The 18,962-nt window shown below is 50.1% G+C and overlaps 1 protein-coding gene across 1 annotated transcript in view; it reads right to left on the reverse strand.

Annotated features, from left to right (window-relative positions):
* Positions 1-819: 819 nt before the first annotated feature.
* The window catches only part of BCO1 (beta-carotene oxygenase 1), a 33,170-nt gene continuing 15,027 nt past the window's right edge, over positions 820-18,962 (reverse strand). Inside the window, exons 6-11 of the mRNA XM_045533283.1 lie at positions 18,737-18,960; positions 15,485-15,742; positions 8,206-8,311; positions 5,293-5,387; positions 4,017-4,128; positions 820-1,612 (exon numbers count right to left, since the gene is read on the reverse strand). Coding sequence (XP_045389239.1) covers positions 1,383-1,612; positions 4,017-4,128; positions 5,293-5,387; positions 8,206-8,311; positions 15,485-15,742; positions 18,737-18,960 — 1,025 coding nt within the window. The 3' untranslated portion in view covers positions 820-1,382. The remainder of the gene's footprint in view (positions 1,613-4,016; positions 4,129-5,292; positions 5,388-8,205; positions 8,312-15,484; positions 15,743-18,736; positions 18,961-18,962) is intronic.

The following is an 18,962-nucleotide window of genomic DNA, read 5'->3' on the forward strand; positions in this document are numbered from 1 at the left end:
CAGGTAAGAAAAAAGTAAACTCCCTGGCCTCATGGAGCCTACATTTTAGCAGTAGCTAAGTACGGCTCCGTGGTGGTTGCAGGGCTAAAGCCAAGACCATCCCGGGGAGGCCTGTCCTCTCTGGGGTACTCCATGCTCTGGCACCGGAGGTTCATTCCCAATCTTCAGACACATCACTGAATCCTCCTCGGTGAGTGAATGACATCCAGACTCAGGAGAGGCGCCAAGTGCAGAATAAGCGTGTGAATCCCAGCTCCCTGGATCCCATCACATGGGAACCTGGGAATTATCCAGCCTGCCTTTGGTTCTTTAAACCATGAATCAGGCACCCACTGGATTATAAAGGTGAGACTCAGGTGCCATGGGGTTCCCAGTAGTTGCATGGAACCCCACTTGGCGTGTTCCCAACTTTCTCCATCTCCATTGTCCCCTAGCTCAGGGGCCACCAGCCTCCTTCCACCCTGCCCTGAACACCTGGTCTGTCCTGGCAGCACACACGGCTTGGAGAATCTTCTTTCCCCTAGGGACATGGGCATGGCTCACTGCCCCAGTTCTCAGCAGCAGCAAGAACTGCTCAGTCCAGCCCCGGCCCCAGGACTCAATCTTGGATTCTAGCCCCTCGGCCATGGCTAGGCAGGTCAATGTCCAGCCCCTTAACTCCCTTCTGCAAAGGGGAGTGTCACACCAATCTGTCAGTCCCACGGATTGTACGATGAGGCATCTCGGTGGCTATGAACCATCAAGCTCTGCAACTCTATTTTATAGCCTTAGAAGAACTTCAGAGGAAGAAGCCATGTAAAAATAAAATAAGGTCTGAATAGGCTTTAAAGTTTTTATTATTTTATATTATGTCATGCCTTGCAATGGAATGACCACAGACGACGTGCCTTCCCGGCCACATAACTCACTCGCATAGCCTGGCTGAGAAAGCTACAACTCCCAGGTGCACAGTTTAGTCCATTAGAAAGAAGGGAGGGAGGGAAGGAAAGAGAAAGAGACAGAGGAAGGAGCAATGACGAATATTTATCTGTCTCTCCTCTAAGATGTTAGTGGTTGCTTATTCTAAAAACGATGATAATATGATTTAAGACAATTTCTGATTCACGGTCAAGGTCTTTATCATAAAGGAAAGGAGCTTTCTTAGAAGTACCTGAGCTGATCAATAAATAGCTGACTTTCAAACAAGGTTTTTATGGCCAAAATAAAATGACAGAAAAGAAACTGACAAGCTCTCTCTCCGTGCCCTTGTCAAAGCACCCACAGAAAGAAGAGTGCAGATTGAAATGGGGGCCCTTCCCTCCACCCAAAGAAAGGTCTCCAGCTTCGAGTCCCGAGGGTCCTGCCAGCTGAGCTCCCCTTCCCCGGGCCCAAGCCCACCAGCGTCAGGTCTGTGGGGCTTCCTGGCCGTGTGAAGCCCTGTCCCGCTGTTGCTCGGCAGGAGGCTGCGTCCTCGAGGCCCCATCTGCGGCCGGGATGAACAGCCCGTGGAGGTCCAGGTGCATTTCTACATCCACCGAGGCACGAGCCAATTCTGTAAAACTTTTGGCATCCAGAATAAGCAGAAAAGGCAGCTTTTGGGGATCAGTAGAGACAATGGCTGATAAGATGACTCCTTTGAGGAAACAAAAAGAGACATTTTGTAAAAGGGCAACCTTAAACCTCCTCCAGTTGGAGGGACCAATTTCTCAGCCATGTCTCTCTGCCCTCTTTGAAATTAGGTATCCAACCCAAACAGGAGGGAAGCGAATCTGATCCTCTGTTTGAGCAGAAGGGAAAGGCCTGGCACTAGGAATCAGAGGACCTGGCCCTAGCCCTGGCTGGGGCAGTCCCTTTACCTCTCTGACCCTCAGTCTCTTCATCTGCAGAGTGGGGATAGTCCTGCCTCCCCTCACAGGGCTGCTGGGTGGATCATGAAAGCACTCTGCAAGTTATTCCAGGATCAAAGAAGAGCTATTCCTACTGCTTAAAAACTCCAATTACAGAGAATCAGCTTCAGGGCTGCACTTAGGCTAACATACATCACTCAGCTAAATGCAGACTTGTTGCACTCGTGGCATTTGAATGAGCCAAATTCACCTCTTGCCCATATAGCAACCCTAGTAACCTCAGCTTTCCCCTCTGTAAAATGGACATACTCTCAGCATTCACTCTCGGGGGATGGGGGTACCATGACATAATGTACATAAACTTCCTGCAAATACGATTCCTCCTGAGGCTCCTGGGTTGTAGAGTGGTTGAGCACATTTGTGTCAGTTTGGCCTGGATTCAAATCCTACCTCTGTACAATTGGGTGTGTGATCTTGGGCAAGTTCTCTCACTCTCCGAGCCTCCCGTGGGTAAGACGAAGACAACGATACTCCCTGCCCACTGAGAGGAGGGACAGGAAGCACTTGCCCGGCTGGGTGGGGCACTGGCCTCAGTAGGAAGAGATGCCACCAGCCCCCAACCTCAGAGATGACAGTGACTCGGGGTCCCTGGCCCTGCGAGCCATGCCATGATCGGGAGGAAGACAAGGCCCAGGTGGGAACCACTCCCTTGTCACCCGAGGGAAGAAACTGGCAGGCTCGGCGGGGCAGCGCTCCCTCCCCGCAGGTGTGGGCAGCCCCGTCTCTGGCTTGGCCAGGTGACGTCCCCACCCATGGTTCTAGTCACCCTGCTTAGAATCCCCAGGGCTGTGGGCAGGGCATATCGGAGGCATTTCTGAGAACCCAGGAGGGAAAGGGCCACTCTGTCATGTGGAAACCTGGAGAAGAGAGGTGGGCCACAAGCACACACTGCTAGCTGATGCATGAGAAATTTACACACCGGTTGGTAGTGAAACATTTGGGTGCAGCCATTGCAATGAATTTTTTTTTTTTTTTTTTTTTGAGACAGAGTCTCGCTGTGTTGCCCAGGCTAGAGTGAGTGCCGTGGTGTCAGCCTAGCTCACAGCAACCTCAAACTCCTGGGCTTAAGCGATCCTACTGCCTCAGCCTCCCCAGTAGCTGGGACTACAGGCATGCGCCACCATGCCCGGCTAATTTTTTCTATATATATTTTTACTTGGCCAGATAATTTCTTTCTATTTTTAGTAGAGACGGGGGTCTCGCTCTTGCTGAGGCTGGTCTCGAACTCCTGACCTCGAGCAATCCACCCGCCTCGGCCTCCCAGAGTGCTAGGATTACACGCGTGAGCCACCATGCCCGGCCTGCAATGAATTTTAAAGCCAAGATTCTACATTCTGAGAGAGTTTAGTGTCGCTCAGTGGCAAGGACACAGGCTTTGTGTAGTAAAGAATTTGACCCCGTGCCCATAGAGAGGTCTGGCCTTTGCCCTCAGCTTCTGGGAGGTCACCTCAAAGCCCTTGGTTTGTCCTGCCTGATACAAGTGTCTTTGTCTACCTGGGGCCTTGGGCCCCCAGATGGTCTACCCTTATAATGCGATTTATGGTGGGGCCTCAGGCAACACAGTCCAAGCTTGACCTCTGGAGGGGCTGAAGACCACAAGGGTCAGTCACACAGGTGGCCAAGTATGGCTATGAGACCAAGCCCCAGTAAAAACTCTGGACTCAAGGCTCAGGGGAGCACCCTGGTTGGCAATACTCGGTGCACATTGTCACACACCATTGTCAGGACAGGTTAGCACTGTGACCCCACTGGGAAAGGACAGCTGGAAGTTCACACCTGGACCCTGTCCCGTGTGCCTCTTCCCTTCACTGGTTTTAATCAGTAACCTTTCCCTGCAATAAACCACAGCTGTGTGTGTAAGAGCTTTCGGTGAGTTCTGTGAGTCCTTCCAATGAATTACTGGGCCTGAAGGCGGTTCTGGGGACCCTCAAACTTTGCAGTTGGCATCAGAAGTGAGGGTGGTCTTGGGGACTCCCTAACCCTGCAGCTTTGACACCGACGGATCTAGACATCAAAGCATAACTCCACCAACTGGGTGCCCTGGGGGGGCCACCGTCTCCAGAGGATGATGTCTCTGTGGGAGGGGGCATCGCTAGCGGCGTGTGGGCTTGCCCTCTGAGTCTTACTTACCATCGTCCTCGTCCTTGGCACCTGGCGTGGGCACAAACAGCGGTTCTGCCGGCCAGCAGGATGTCTCTCCCCATTTTAAGGATGACTTTGTAAGGATGTCGTATTTTATTATCTGTACAGGAGAAACACGGGAGGGACTTGTTTGAGAACATGGGAACAGGAAGGTGTCGAGACCCACTCAGAGAGGAGATTAAGCCCATCACATGTGGACTTTTGACATCATCTCCAAATGACATCTACCCCTGGTCAGCACGACCACAGCAATGAAAGAAGCTAACTTTCCTCCTCTAATTTTAAACATCGGTTCTCAGGCTACCACATAGCTGACATTGCTTGGTGAATTCGTTTAAAAATTAAAATCCCAAATGTATCTCATATTTGGTGCTACAATGCAACTTTGTATGTGTTGAATAAACTAATATAATCAATGCAAACATTGAAAGTCTAATACAATTTCTTTGTTGCTTTAAAAGTGCAAGCCCCTGGGCCTCTCTAGGCCATTTCCCTTTAGGGTACGGGATCAGGGGGGAATGGCTTGGGATGCCTGGGGGGGCGGTAGTTTTGGCTTTTTACATTTCTGCACTGCTTGTATTTTTTTTTAAAAAGATTCATTTTTATTATTAAAAAATGAAGATGTTAAGGAAAAGTGATGTCTATACAGTACTTAGCACAGTTTCCAGGGCATGGTAAGTGTTCAACAAATAGTAGCTTAAAAAACAAAATGGCCGGGCATGGTGGCTCATGTCTGTAATCCCAGAACTTTGTGAGGCTGAGGCAGGAGGACTGCTAGAGGCCAGGAGTTTGAGACCAACATGGGCAACATAGCAAGATCCTGTCTCTACAAAAAAATACAAAACAAAACCAAAAACCCCTCAAAAAACCCAAAATAAATCCTCCAAGTTTCAGCTAGACTTTCTCTGCTTAAGAGGGTGAGTTGTTTGACGGCAGGGATTGGGATCCCTTGGCTGACTTCCTTATCCTCCGTGCCTACCACATTGTAGCACACAGTTGGTGCTCAATAAATGTGTGCTGAATAGAGAAATCAATGAATAAACTCCAGCCATGAGCTCTTACCCGAGCTTCAGCCTGGTAGGCGTGACTCCCTCTCCTAGAGGGTCTGTGGCTACTTCAAGTGTATTTCATCCCAGACTGACCTCCCCTCTGACCTCCTCTTTTCTGATCAAGGTCACCAGTCTCAAAATCTGAGAATTCAGCTTTGCAGACAGACACTGTCAATGCAGGGAAAGCCAGCCTGTGATCACACAGGGATCGGTACCTTGGTTGGGATTGGACTCCACTGGACTTCAGCCGAAAAGATGTATCGGTATGGCTTCCCGTTGTGAGCGTAATTGATTCGAGGTAGCTCTAAGCCTAGAGAGAAGTGAGACAGTCGATGAAGTCCCTGTTACTGGGCCTGGGAGCATCCACCCTTCCCGCCAGGCGGGGCATCCTTTCCATAGAAACAGCTCCTGAGCTGAGATCCCTGAACCTGATTTAGACCCTGGATTGGATCAAAGGTGGTCAAAGGCAGGGGATGGAGCCTTTGATAATTACTTCGGCTCTATCAGAAGGTTCAGGAACAAGGTAGCATGGACCTAGGTTTCTAAGTGTATAAACACCTTTAATTACCCAAGATAGAAATCAAACAGAATTGCATGATTATAATCAGAGGCTACTGCAATTTTTTAAAGCTCTTTAAATCAAGTATTGATGTGTGTGTGTGTGCATGTGTGTGTATGTGTGTGTGCACATGTACGTGTATGTGTGTGTGTGTGTTTGAAGAGAAACTTTGGATGCCATGGACAAAAGTGTCAATAGAGAACAGTAAAATAAATCTGGTGAATTCTATAGTAACATTATGCAAAACTAATGTTTACAAAGGCTTTTAATAACATGGGCCAGTGTTCATACCACTGATTAAGTAGAAAAGTTGGTTACAGAATGACCACGTCTTCACTGTTACAAATGAACAGATGTTTAGAAGCATTTCTAGGCTTACAACTGCCTTAGCATTTATATTTTCTATTCTAGACTCTAAGTTTCTCATTATGTGAAATTTTTATTATACCTATAACTTCCATGGTAGAAAAAAACTTAAATTTTTTCCATGGAAATGTATATAGTTACATATGTCTGCTGTGTCTAATTGAATTTCTAGGTGTGAAGACTGAAATGAATGAAATATTCCAGGTGGTTGGAGCCAATTGCTGAAGATGTCACGTCCAAGGAAAGAGGGAGCAGAAATGGATACCTCTGCCGCATGGCGGCCTCCTAGAGATGACCCCTAGGCCTTCATGGTTATCAGGCTCAGTGGGGAGTAGAGGGGCCTAGTGAGATGGGAAGGAGATGCCCTATCCCACGAATGAGTAATCGTGAAACTTCCAAGGGTCAGGTCAAGAAGAATGTGACACAGAGGAACCACTCACAAACTTAAGTAAGAAGATGCCACCCACAGTCGACCCCAAAGCAGGGCCAAGACTTCCCGTGATGCTCCTGGGCCCCTCTCAAACCTGGTCTGGGACCCCCCTAACCTACACCCTGTAAATGGTCAATCACAAGCTCTTGGTTACATAAAGTAAGGCTCATCCGTGTGCGTTCTGTGTAGCTACCAAAAGCCACACTCTTGAAGAACCTTCAGGATGTGAGAAAATACTCAGGCTACATTCATTAAGTGCAGTAGGCCGTTTCAGAACATTCTAGATACTATGGTGTGCACGTTGTAAAAGTATAAATGCAGAGGTCAAAAGTCAGACAGGCTCTGCTGCCTGCCTTTTGGCAAGTAGCCGAGTTATTCCAGCCTGCCTTCCTCAGCACCTGTCTCTCAAAGCCATTCTAGTATCGGATGCCGTTGGCTGCACTGTCCCAATGGGCCAGGCCCCAGGCTAAAAGCCCTTTAGATGCACAGACAAATCTCATGTCCACGACAGCAGGATGAGGCTGCTGGGGTGAGATGTGAGGATGTCTGAGACGCTGCCAGGAGGGCAGGGCATATGCCACACAATCCATGCGGGACGAGCTACTGGATGGATATTCCAAAGAGTTGTCACCGGGGGAGGGATTACGAGTGACTTGTCTATCGTTACACTTTTCAGTATTGTGCAATACTGCTACAATAAACAAGAAAGGTCTTTTCAGGAAAAAAAAAAAAAAAGCCAAAGACCACAATGTTTGAAGCCTCCATCTGTCCAGGTGATGCGGTGGTGAGTGGGACGGAGACCAATGCCTTAAGAATCGGCCTGTTCTGGAGGATTTTCCAGGAGAACGAGGTGCCCCACAGAGCTGGTTACAGGGTCCGTGGGATGCAGGTCACGGAAGTGGATTCTCAGGGCAAAGCCAAGGTCATCCTGGCACAGTGCCCAGGACTGTGTGCCCTTCTAGATGCCTGAACCTGGCAGGAGGCAGCCGCCAGAACAAGGCTCTCAGTTTAAATCCACACCCGCCACTCTCTAGCTGCGTGTCCTTGGGCAAGCCTGTTCATTCTGCACTTTTAAGTGTTAAATACACACCCCAATGTGCCAGACTTCGCATCATGTGTGGCAGATGTGCTGTGAGCTCAGAAACATGATCCCCACCTCACAGGCTAACGTCCTAGGACAGTAGTTCTCATTCACGGTGATGGTACCCCTGACGGGACATTAGCAATGTCTGGAGATATTTTTGGTTGTTCCAACTCAGGGTAGGGGTGCTCCTGGAATTTAGTGGGTAGATGCCAGGATGCTACTAAATATTGTAAAATGCCCTGGACAGACCCCACCATGAAGAATGACCCAGCCCCAGATGGCCATGGTGCCCGGGTTGAGAAGCCCTGCTCCAGTGAACGTGACTCCTATTCTAATGGGTGTATGTTCTGTGTGTAGCTCAACGTCTCTCAGGCCCAGGTCACCTCTATAAAATCGGGCCGATAAACAACTATTTTGCAGGGTGAACCTTTAGAGGTAGAAACATGAATGTATCGTGCCTGTTCAATAAGCCGATGTTTACTAAGTCGCAGCATTTGCCGAAGTCGTCTGGTCCAACAACCCAGTGCCTTCCTTTGAGGTGTTTGAAGATATGTGAAAGAGAAATGTCCCCAAATGCTTTTCTCTGGGGCATCCCAAGAGCTCTCCCTGTTTGCCCCTCGCCCATGAATGGGAGGGGTCTCCACGACAACCTCCCCACCGCAAACGCAGCCAGGGAGGATGCGTCTCACCTTCATAAAGCAATTCCGGCTGGCAGTAGACCTGGTCGTCTTTGTCCTTCATGGCTGTTGCTGTTGTAGATGCCACTTTGATTAAATTTGAGCCCACTTCTGCATTCTGAAAAGAATCAGTTTTCAAAAGATATAAAAACTTGCAATCCAGAGCAAACATTTGCCTTACTGTATACATTAAATGAATACCTGAATGTATGTCCTCTTGTTTTAGTCTGACATTAACCATGGGAAACAGCTATTTTATTGTTGTTATTCTTATTCTCGGCTTTTAAAAAAAGAATGAGGATTGGTGATTGGAAGGGACTCCCCCAAGGTCACATACCTGGTAGGTGGCAGAACCAGGACTTCCAACCCCAGGGCTCTTTCATCTCACTCTGACCTGCCTCATCCCTCACAGGGAAAATTAATGTGCTTCTGTGAGTAAGTTCTCACTTTTAAAATGCTACATGATTCACCTCTAAAAAGCTGCATCAGTCATTAAAAGGATGCTTCTGAAGAGATTACAATAACACGGGAAATGCTCACAGTATAACATGGGGTGAGAAGGCATCAGAGCAAATTGCATTTGCATTCTGAGCTCAGCCAGTATAAAAGTTACATGGAAAAGAGACTGGGAGAAATAGACCAAGTATCAACCGTGCAGCAGACGGTGGGATTATGGGGGACTTTAATTTCTCTTTCCACACTTCTCTGTATTGTCAGTCTTTTCTCCGATGAAAATGCATCCCTGCCAAAATGAAAACAGACATGCAACAAAAATTACCTGGGAGAAAAATCACCTTTCAAGGATTTTCCTTGGTCTAAAGTTACAACCAGACTTTGCTGTGTTCATTCCCTTACTGTCATCCTTATAACCCAGGAGAGGGAGTTTACAGGGTTAAATATTTATCGCACATCCGCTACTCCCTGTTCCCCCTACATACTAACCATGGGACCTTGAGCAAGTTACTCAGCCCCTCTGTGGTTCAGTTTCCCTATGTGCACGGCGAGGATAACAATAGTACGTGCATCTGTGAGTTACTGCGCGTCCTCACAGATGGTTGACATGGATGCCTGGTGAACAGGAAGTGCTAGATAAATGTTAGCTGCTTTTGTCCACGATGACATCACGTTGTTATGTTATTGGTATTATTACCGTATACTACTACTACTACTTATTATTATTACAGTGCTGCCCCTACTACTGGGTGAGGACAGGTTGGACACTGGGAGACGTGGAGAACGAGACCACAGAAGGTTATTGTCACGGTGACCTCTCACTTAAACTCTCTATTCTCCAAGTTTTCCGAAATGGCTTTCATAATTAAAACCAACCTGTTTCAGGAATAAGCAGCTATTTTGCTGGAAAGGGGGAAAAGTTTACTATTATACATATCAGCAGCTGAACTGCAGGAATCTTCAGAAATCTGTTTAGTTCTGTCGCACGATTTATAGAAGAGGAAACTGGCATCCAGAGGACAGTGACTGGTCCAAAGTCATGCAGAGAGCAGCAGAGCCTGGGCCTAGGCTGTGGCATTGCCATTCTTCTGCCCAGTAACAAGAGCATTGCTGGCAGAGGGCAGAGCAGGTGAAAGTCCCTAAGACCGGCTTGTTCCTACCCTGGAGGTCTCAGAACAAACACCCCCTTGCCCGATAGTCTAAATCTGCAGTGTCTCCAAGGCATTTGTCCCCAGCTATAATCATCTCCTTTATGGAGCTGTTCCCTTCTTTTATGCTTGCCTGGCCCGTGAAGGCAGGGACCAGATTTTGTTCAGTGCACGACACTTAGTAACCAGAAAATAATTGCTGGAAAAACGAGTGCATGCACGACTCAGTAATCTTTCCCCTCAACCATCAAGGGGCAAAACACGTGCTTTGCAGGGTGGCTCTAGAATTAAATGAGATGAAGTGCACGAAGAGCACGAACCAAAGAGCTCAGCCCCTGGCACGTCGGTGGTGTCTTATAAACAGAAACTCTGAACCTTAAATGCCTCCACCTGCACGGTACCACGAGTCAGTGGGAAGCTCTACCTGCTGCCTTGCCAAGCATGTGACAACAACAGGCCTCTGGGCACGCCTTGATTCTTAGGGAGTTGGTCTGCAGAGAGGTCTTATAACTCCATCGTGAAACTGGTCAGACTGGTTGAGGGATAAACTGCGAAATTTTTCCACACACAGCAGTAACCAACATGACTCGGCAACATGCTCAGCTTTGGGAAGGAATCACTTTCTAGCCAAAGTTCAAAAATCCTGCAAGGTCTCTTTGAAACAAACCCCTGCACTTCAGGGAACCCCCATCAGAGGCAGTAATCTCAGTAACACCCCCCTCCCCACCACCCAGGCTGCTTTCTTTGTGAGATCTGTGGCTTTCTAAGTGAATTTGAGCAGCCCCAGGGCCCTGCTGTGCCTGCTTCCTTGTCGGTAAAATTGGGGTGGTGATTCATAACTTCTGGAGCGGCGCGGGGTATAAGTGAGGTTGCTTCTACCTGCATCTGAGGATTATGTTAGGATTAAATTAAATAATGGTTGTGAAAACACCTGGTCCAGGGCCAGACACACAGCAGTCAGTAACTTGGAGCTAGACAGACGTGCGTTCAAATTCCAGCTCAAATCCCAGGGATAATTCTGCGATGTTGGGCAAGTTACTTTCGCTCTCATCTGTAGACGTGGGATCATAAATAACTTAGAACATAGCGATGCAGATTAGCAAAGCCTTTCATAGTCCCTAAAATTTGCAGGACCCAGGACAAGAGTACAAGTGGAGGCCCACTGACCCTATGTCTACATATATCAAGCGAATTAAGTAAAACACCATCTCTGTCCCTACCTTGACACACAGCCTTTCATACTATTGTGGAACCGGGCTGTTTAATGCGGCAATGGCTAACCATAGATGGCTATTTCAATTGAATTTTAAAATCAGATTAAGTAAAATTAAAAATTCTGTTTCTCAGCTGCACTAGCTTCATTTCAAGTGTATATGTAACAGCACTCGTGGTTAGTAGCTACTGTATTGGACACACAGAATGTTCCAGCAATGCACCCTGCTCGTCTGGAAGGATGAGTGTGAATTTAGAGTTCCAGGACTCCTTGGAGCTCTGAGCTGGAATAAGGTGGCCTCTGGCCCCTGGCTCCCTTCCCTTCTCATGCCAGGCTCCATCCCTAACTGCATGGATGTCCCGGCCAGCACAGCCAAGCCAACAGCCAGCCCTGGTCACCTCGTGGGCCTGGGGTGGGCACACCAGTGGCACAGTCGGCCTGTAGGAAGACAGAGGCAGGCCCTGGAAGCAGGCTTGGGCCCTTTGGCAGGGGATTTGGGGATCCCAGGTGTCCAGAGCACGACTGGGCTGGGGGTGGGAGCAACCCTGTGGGTGAGCAGGACCCCTGGGCTGTGACCTTCCCCTGTGGAGAGGGGGCCCTGCTGGAGAAAGGAAGGCCACATCAGCACCCTCCAAAGTGTCCAGCCCAGAGCAGGGGCCCTTGTTGCCAGGGTGTAAGAGCAGAAGAGACATTTAACTCAGGGTCTGGCACACGGTGAGCTCTCCATAAATGGTGACGTCTCTGGTTATCATGTCTGCATTTTTGCGTTTGGAGACAAAAACCAAATCTACCGATTCAGTCACTGAAGCTGCTGCTTCTGGGTCCACAGTGCTTCCTCCTGCGATTGTGCCTAGGCGTGGACGTCAGCTGCATGGGAACTCGCCTCCAAGGCAGAGCACAGTGCCCTTCAGGACCGGGGCAGGGTGACTGTCGCCCACACCCCTCCCGCCGCTCCCCTGCCCTGCCCAGCCCTGCCCCCTGCGTAGGCACCCCCGCTGCCCTACATAAACAGGCCCAGGGCGCCAAGAGGCCCTGCCGTGCCACACTTTCCTTTGACCCCAGCTGGCCCAAACGCAAGAGAACCAGGCAGCTGAGACATCCGGGGCTTTTAAGTCTAATGCACTCTCGCTCGTTCTGTGTGGGAAGCACTTTTCACCCTGGACAGGTTCCGGATGCTAAAGGGAGACCTTGTCCTCTTGCAGAGACCTTGCTTTACATTTTTCATGTATTCATCATTCATTCGTTTCAAATATTTAAGAGCTTAAGGAGCTCCCTCTGAGCTCAGGGGATCAACCACTGATGACACAGAGTCCCTGCTCCTCAGAGCTGACGCTCCAGCAGGCAGAGGGACCGAGCAAGGTCACCACACTTGAGACAAACGTGGAGAAAGAGCAGCGAGGTGCCATTGGAGTATGCAGACTCATTCGAGCAGGTCATGGTGCCGAGGCCTGAAGGATGAGCAGGGATTTGCTAAACTCAGAGGTGCTCGCCCAGGGCTGCAGGTTAGAATCACCTGGGGGGCCCTGAGACCACAGCCAGGCCTGGGCCCCTGCCCTGGAGCTGCTCTGGGCTGAAGCCCAGGCCTGGGTGTGGCGGCAAATCTCTCCAGGTGACCCCACTGTGCAAGGAGCGGGGAAGGTGGGATGCAGGCAGAGGGGACTGCAGTGTCATGCAAAGGCCCCAGACCAAAAGGGCATCTAAGGCAGGGCAACATCTCCCTGAGGTCGCGTCTCTAAGAAGCCCCTGGGTAGGAAGGAGGCTGAGCCGCCCGATCTGGGCACATGAGCCTACACCCACCTGCCTGACTCTGATTTCAATACACAGGTAGAGTGACTTGAAAGTGAAGTAAGAAGACATTTTTAAGGGGCAATAAATAGCAATTAAAAAGCGTGGCCGGTGCTACCCACCCCAGAGCTTGATCTCTGCTAGTTTCAAAGCAGCAGGCGGCTCACCCTATGGCCTTTAAAAGTACGCATGCTAACCTTCTTAGCTTGGGCCCAAGGAAGCAAACCATTTCTCCAGCGTGATAAAAAGGTTGTAAAACCTTGCAGGGTGTGGGCAGGGGGAGGGAGTGTGCTCCTGTCTGTGTACCATCCCTGGGCTGAGGTCGGCCTTGTGATTCTGCCCCCTGAGTGCTTTGTGACAGCCACATTGCTTCCTGGAACCAGCAGACAGTCCAAGGTGCTGCACTGCGGTGTTTCCCGGAGCTGGGGGTGCGGATGCCTGTGGCTCATTTGATGACTTTATGAGACATGGCCATTATTCCACAGCCCTGAGTCCCTTTCTCTCTTCCAATCTTTCTCACTGGGTCAACTAGAGAGTCTCAGTTGGGTGCCATGATGTCTTTAACACCTAATACTTTTTAAAACTTTCTTTTTGCACAAAGAGATCAGGTCTTGGCAAACAACAAGCGTCTGGCTTGAGCTCAAGGCCTCTGCTTTCTGTCCACTGTTTTGGTCTCATGCTCGTCTTCTCTGTGCAGCGAGCAATACCAGCTTGCCACTGGGTGGTTTCCTTTCAAGTGAGTTAAGTAAAGAGTGAGTTGATTGAAACAAAAAAAAAAAGGATTTTTAAATGTTAAATGGAGGCGATAGGAAATACGGTAAAGACCATGGCAGAGACGCACGAATGACTGTGGCTGGGGAAAGGCTGGCGGGATGGGAGAGAGGCCTCCTCTGCAGTCACACACACCTGGGTTCAAACGCTGGCTCCCCTGCTCACGGGTAGGGAGTACGGCTGCACCCCTGCACTGCGGAGTCCGGGGGAGGGGTGGGAGAAGGCTCCTTGTGTACTGTGGGACCTGTCCCCAGGCCTACAGAGCCCCCAGAGGAGTCAGTGACCCATCTGACACTCCTTTCAGGAGTTAGGTCTTCTGGGGAGCACAGCAGAGTCACTGAGTCACTTCCCCTTAACAGTTACACATAGGGGCTCAGAGACAGACTGGGGCAGCTTCCAGTCTTAGCTCTGCCACTCTGAGCTGTGTGACCTTGGGCACATTTCTTAACCTCTCTGAGCCTCAGCTTTTTTTGTTTTTAGACAGAGTCTCGCTCTGTCGCCTGGGTTAGAGTGCTGTGGTGTCACCCTAGCTCACAGCAACCTCAAACTCCTGGGCTCAAGCAATCCTCCTGCCTCAGCCTCCAGAGTAGCTGGGACTACATGCTCACACCACCATGGCTGGCTAATGTTTTCTATTTTTAGTAGAGACGAGAGTCTTGATCTTGCTCAGGCTGGTCTCCAACTCCTGAGCTCAAGCGATCCTCCTGCCTAGGCCTCCCAGGGTGCTGGGATTACAGGTGTGAGCCACCACGCCCGGCCTAAGCCTCAGTTTTTCCATCTGTAAAATGAGCCTAATATGAGGAGCTTTCCTACAGGTTGTTCCGATCATTAAGTGAGGTAACAAAAACAAAACGCTTAGCAAAGTACCTGGCACACAGTGTGCACTTAGCAAATGTGAGCCATCAAAATGGAATTGAATTGAATTTGGTTCCATTTAAATTAATTAAGCCATGAAGTCAGTGAGTTCTGGAGCCAGAAGCCTCCGTAGCCTCCTTACGTCCAGCCCAGAGCCTTGGCCTCGGGGCCCTGACGGAGGATAACGTCTGCCCCGTGGTCATTTTTAGTACAAGGACAGAGCTGTTCATCATCAGGGATTGTGCAAGCAAACGGTGACGAATCCCTGCCACGGGCTGTTAGGCGCATATTTGCAGTGATGTTTCAGAGAATTATTTAATGTCACAGAGAGATGTTTAGATGTGCAAACAGGAGAGAAAAGCAGTGTGCAGAACAGCGCGACATATTCAGCCATAAAAAGGAATGGAGTGCCGATATAGGCTACGACGCAGACGCATCTCAGGGACACGGTGCTACCTGAAAGAAGCCAGACACCTATTGCGTGACCGCGTTTATAGACGAGGTCTAGAAGAGCCACAGGCATGGAGACAGAAAGCAGATGAGTGGCTGTCTGGGGCAGGGAGAGGGAGGGACTAGGAGGTGATGGCTGAGGATGTGGGATTTCTTTCCGTGGTGATGAAAATGTTCTAAAATTGATTTGGGGGGACTGGATGCACAGCTGCGTGCATACACCAAAGGCCACTGAATCGAGCACTTTAAATGGGCGAATTAGATGGTATGTCAATGACATTTCAATGAAGCTGTTAAAAATTACGCACAATATGATTAAAATTAGCACAGAGAGAGAACACAAGAGACTGGGAGGCCGTACAAACATATGCACAATGATCATCTTGGGGGGTAGGCTTACGGGGATTCTTGTTTTCCTTTTCACGTATCTGTATTTTCTTAAGTTTCTACTCTGAATATGTACGTCTTTTGGAAAAATAATAAAAACCATTTTCTGTTGTTCTTTAAGCACAGTTCCTTTTGGATTTCCACATCAACCAAAGTAAGTGCCAAAGTAACTTCCTACCTGGGCTCACGTCTCTCTCGCAATAAAGCAACCCCCCCTTGCGGCCGTTACCTTGTCCACGTGGAGGGGCACGGCGAACCTCCTGAGCGTGGGCACCGAGGTGAGCCTGGAGTTCTCCTCGAAGTCCTGGTTCAGGTTGGCCAGGTAGAAGAGCTGGTAAAGGCTGTTGTCCTCGTAGGCGATGACGTCAAAGAGAATACAGCCGTCCTCTTCGTAGGCGTTGACGTGATGGAAGACCACCATGGCGTCCGTGTAAAACTTGGTCGGCACAGGCTTTCTGGTCCTTTGGTCGATGATGTGAATGTAAGTCTGAAAGAAGACGCACCCCCGGTGGTCAGCTCTCCCTCTGCGGGCCCCCCCCCCCACTGTGGCATCCGGGGACTGCACAAAACCCAGCCCCACCAGGCACTAGCCAGGGACTGTGTCCCTTCCCCATTCTGAGTTCTTTTGTTTGTTTGTTTGTTTTGAGACAGAGTCTCACTCTTTTGCCCTGGCTAGAGTGCCTGGCATCAGCCTAGCTCACTGGGCTTAAGCGATCCTTCTGCCTCAGCCTCCCAAGTTGCTGGGACTACAGGCATGTGCCACCATGCCCAGCTAATTTTTTGTATATATTTTTAGTTGTCCATATAATTTCTTTCTATTTTTTAGTAGAGACAGGGGTCCCGCTCTTGCTCAGGCTGGTCTCAAACTCTTGAGCTCAAACGATCCTCCCGCCTCAGCCTCCCAGAGTGCTAGGATTACAGACGTGAGCCACCGCGCCCAGCCCCATTCTGAATTCTGTGTCCGCTTAACAGAGCCAGGCAGGCAAAAGCGCCCAGGAAATGAAAGTTGTTTGTTGTTGGATTTCTGTGATGGTATCTTTGTGATGGAGAGGAGGGAAGCTTTGCTGCCTGGGTCTTTGCAGTCACCAGGGAAGTTTGGGGACACTTCCCAGGGTGCACTCTCCCCTCGTTCTATTGACTGTGACTCTTAGCGGGTGGTGACACACCAGCTCCCCAGCAATGACCAAGTTGGGGAGAACCTACCAGGTGCCAGAATCCATCCAAGACTGGAGTCCCTAAAGGCCTAACCCCACCCCCGTCCTTCGGAGTCCCCCCCCCCACCTTCACCGCAGAGCCCACTTCCTGCTTTGTCTTGTTTGCCAAGAGGCACTTGTCACAGCAACCCCACCTATCCCACAGGGCTGCAGGTGGAGTGACCCTGGGTCCTCACTAACGAGCCCACGCGGGAGTTTCACCTCATTAGGCCTCCAGACACACCTCTCTGGGTGTCACAGGCCAGCATTGCTCTGGGTGGTAATTAGCCCTATCTGCAGCCTGCGTTGCCCAATCCAAAGTGGGGGGAGTGTTTTCTTTCTCTTGGCAGCTCTGGCCTAACCACCTCCTCCTGCAAGGGAGGGAGGCCTGCCTACTCCAGGCTGCTGTCTCACCACCTGCTCCCCTTCCCCAGAATCAAGCCCCGGATGTTAAGAAGGCTTACAGAAGAAGAGGGCTTTGATAGTGTGGTTGGAGTGGGGGTGGTCAGGATGGAGAGGTGAAGAGGGGGGTGATTATTTTAGGTCTTTTCTTCCCCATGACCCCAATCCCTGGGCCAGTCACATGGACTTTCCAGAAAGTTCTCTTGCAAATGCAGTCCAAAGCCTTTCCCGGGGCCACCTGCTCTGCCATTGTGGGCTCTAACTGGTCTCACATGGGACTCTCTGAGGACCAGGGACTCCCCAGGGTCGCAGTTTGGAAGCTTAGAGGGCCCCGCACCTTCTGCAGGAGGGAAGCCCCCCCAGCCGTTTTTGGGGAAACTGCTGCCGGGTGAACTCAATTTCAGCCGTGGAGCTGGAGGAGTCCCTGCTCATTCCTGCCACAAACATTTATTGAGGGTCTACCACTCATCAGACACTTCTCTGGGAACCAGAGGGACAAAATACGACCAAGCCCCTGCTTTCATGGAGCTTATATACTAGTGGGGGTGAAGCAAACAACAAAAATCAAGTGTATAACATGCCGAGGATGACGGGCATTCCTAAGAAGGTAGAGTCAGGGATGGAGAAAACCAGGGGTGTTGACTAGAGACAGTTCATCACGGAAGGCCCAGAGAGCAGGGGCCGTGGAGCCCAGGCTAGGTCAGCCGAGGGAGGAAGCTGTCTGGGGGATCAGCATTGGTCCAGATAGAGGGGACAGACATGCAAAGGCCCTGGGGCAGAAACGTCTTTGGCCAATTAGAGACCCAGGAGGAGGCTTGGAGTAAGCACAGAGCAAGTGGCTCAGACAAGGGCATGTGAGGACCCGGGACAAGGGCATGTGGGATGGAGGAAGTGAAGAAAGCCTTTAAATATTATTTTGAGGAAGACAGGAAACCACAAGAAGGTTCTGAGCAGAGGAGGGACCTCCTGTAACTGCTCACCCCTTTGTCCCCTTCACCACCTTACTGTCTGCCCTGAGAGGAGAAAGGACAGGCCTGAAAGGGAATGGTCGGTTGCAAAGCGGGACACACATGTGCACGTGTACATAAAAGTGCATGCGAACATGTAGAAAGAGGAAAAGGTGTCAGATGAATAGTGGCGCTTCCCCACAGATAGGGGAGTGGACAGGGAGGGGAGGGGACTTTGTATGTGGCCGCTATGCTTGTGTTTTATTTCAATAGGTAACACTGACAATTACTTCATATTTTTAAAAGTAAAGTAACAACAGCAAATAAATAAATATTAATAGTAAATATATGCACATATACGCACACACACATATATCCAGGCATACATTTATACATACGAACATGCATATACACATACATACTTTGTGTGCTCAGGTGTACCTGAACTGAAGGAGATGCTTCTGTAGAACCATCTGGAGGAACGCTCTCCCATTGCCATGTCTAAGTAACCTCTGGCACCCCCCAACATTACCGAAGTCGCAGACATTTAGAAGGGGCCTTGTGCACAGAGTGGAGGCAGTGAGGAGCCCAGCTGTCCCTCAGGACTGAGGACTCAGTCTGTTTGCTGCAGGTATGTAGGGACAGCCATCGTGGCCCAGGTGACACCCTGTTCTTGGGACATTCCGTGTCCAGTGACCCATGGATATGGGCATATAAAGCCCTGGCCCCCTCGCCCTAATTCAGGACCAATCCGAAGGACCACCCAGCTTCAGAACTCTCTAGAAGGTTGGCAGATGCTTCCAAGGAGACTGTATGGTAGCTCCCTCCCTGCTCCATGCTGCTTCCGTCCCTTAAACCCCCTGTGTGCTGACCTCCCTCTGAGTCTGCCCCTTGGGGTCAGCCAGCCCCTGCTGGGCTAGTGTCCCTGGCGGGCCTCACCTTGTCCTCCCCGTGGAAAGACAGGCAGGAGGCCCAGCTCACTCCCCGGATGTACGCGGTCGCCATCTTGAGAATATCCAACTGGAAAGGCTGCTCGAGAAAAACGACGTAGTTCTCGGTGACCCCAAAGCTGTGGTAGTAGCTCGGGGAGAGGAGGGAGCGGGAGGGGATGGAGCAGAACACCTCCGTGTGCTTCCAAGGGCTCGTCCCCTTCTTCTTGTCGTCT

The sequence above is a fragment of the Lemur catta genome, chromosome 20, assembly GCF_020740605.2.
Source record: "Lemur catta isolate mLemCat1 chromosome 20, mLemCat1.pri, whole genome shotgun sequence".
In the NCBI taxonomy this organism is placed as follows: Eukaryota; Metazoa; Chordata; class Mammalia; order Primates; family Lemuridae; genus Lemur; species Lemur catta.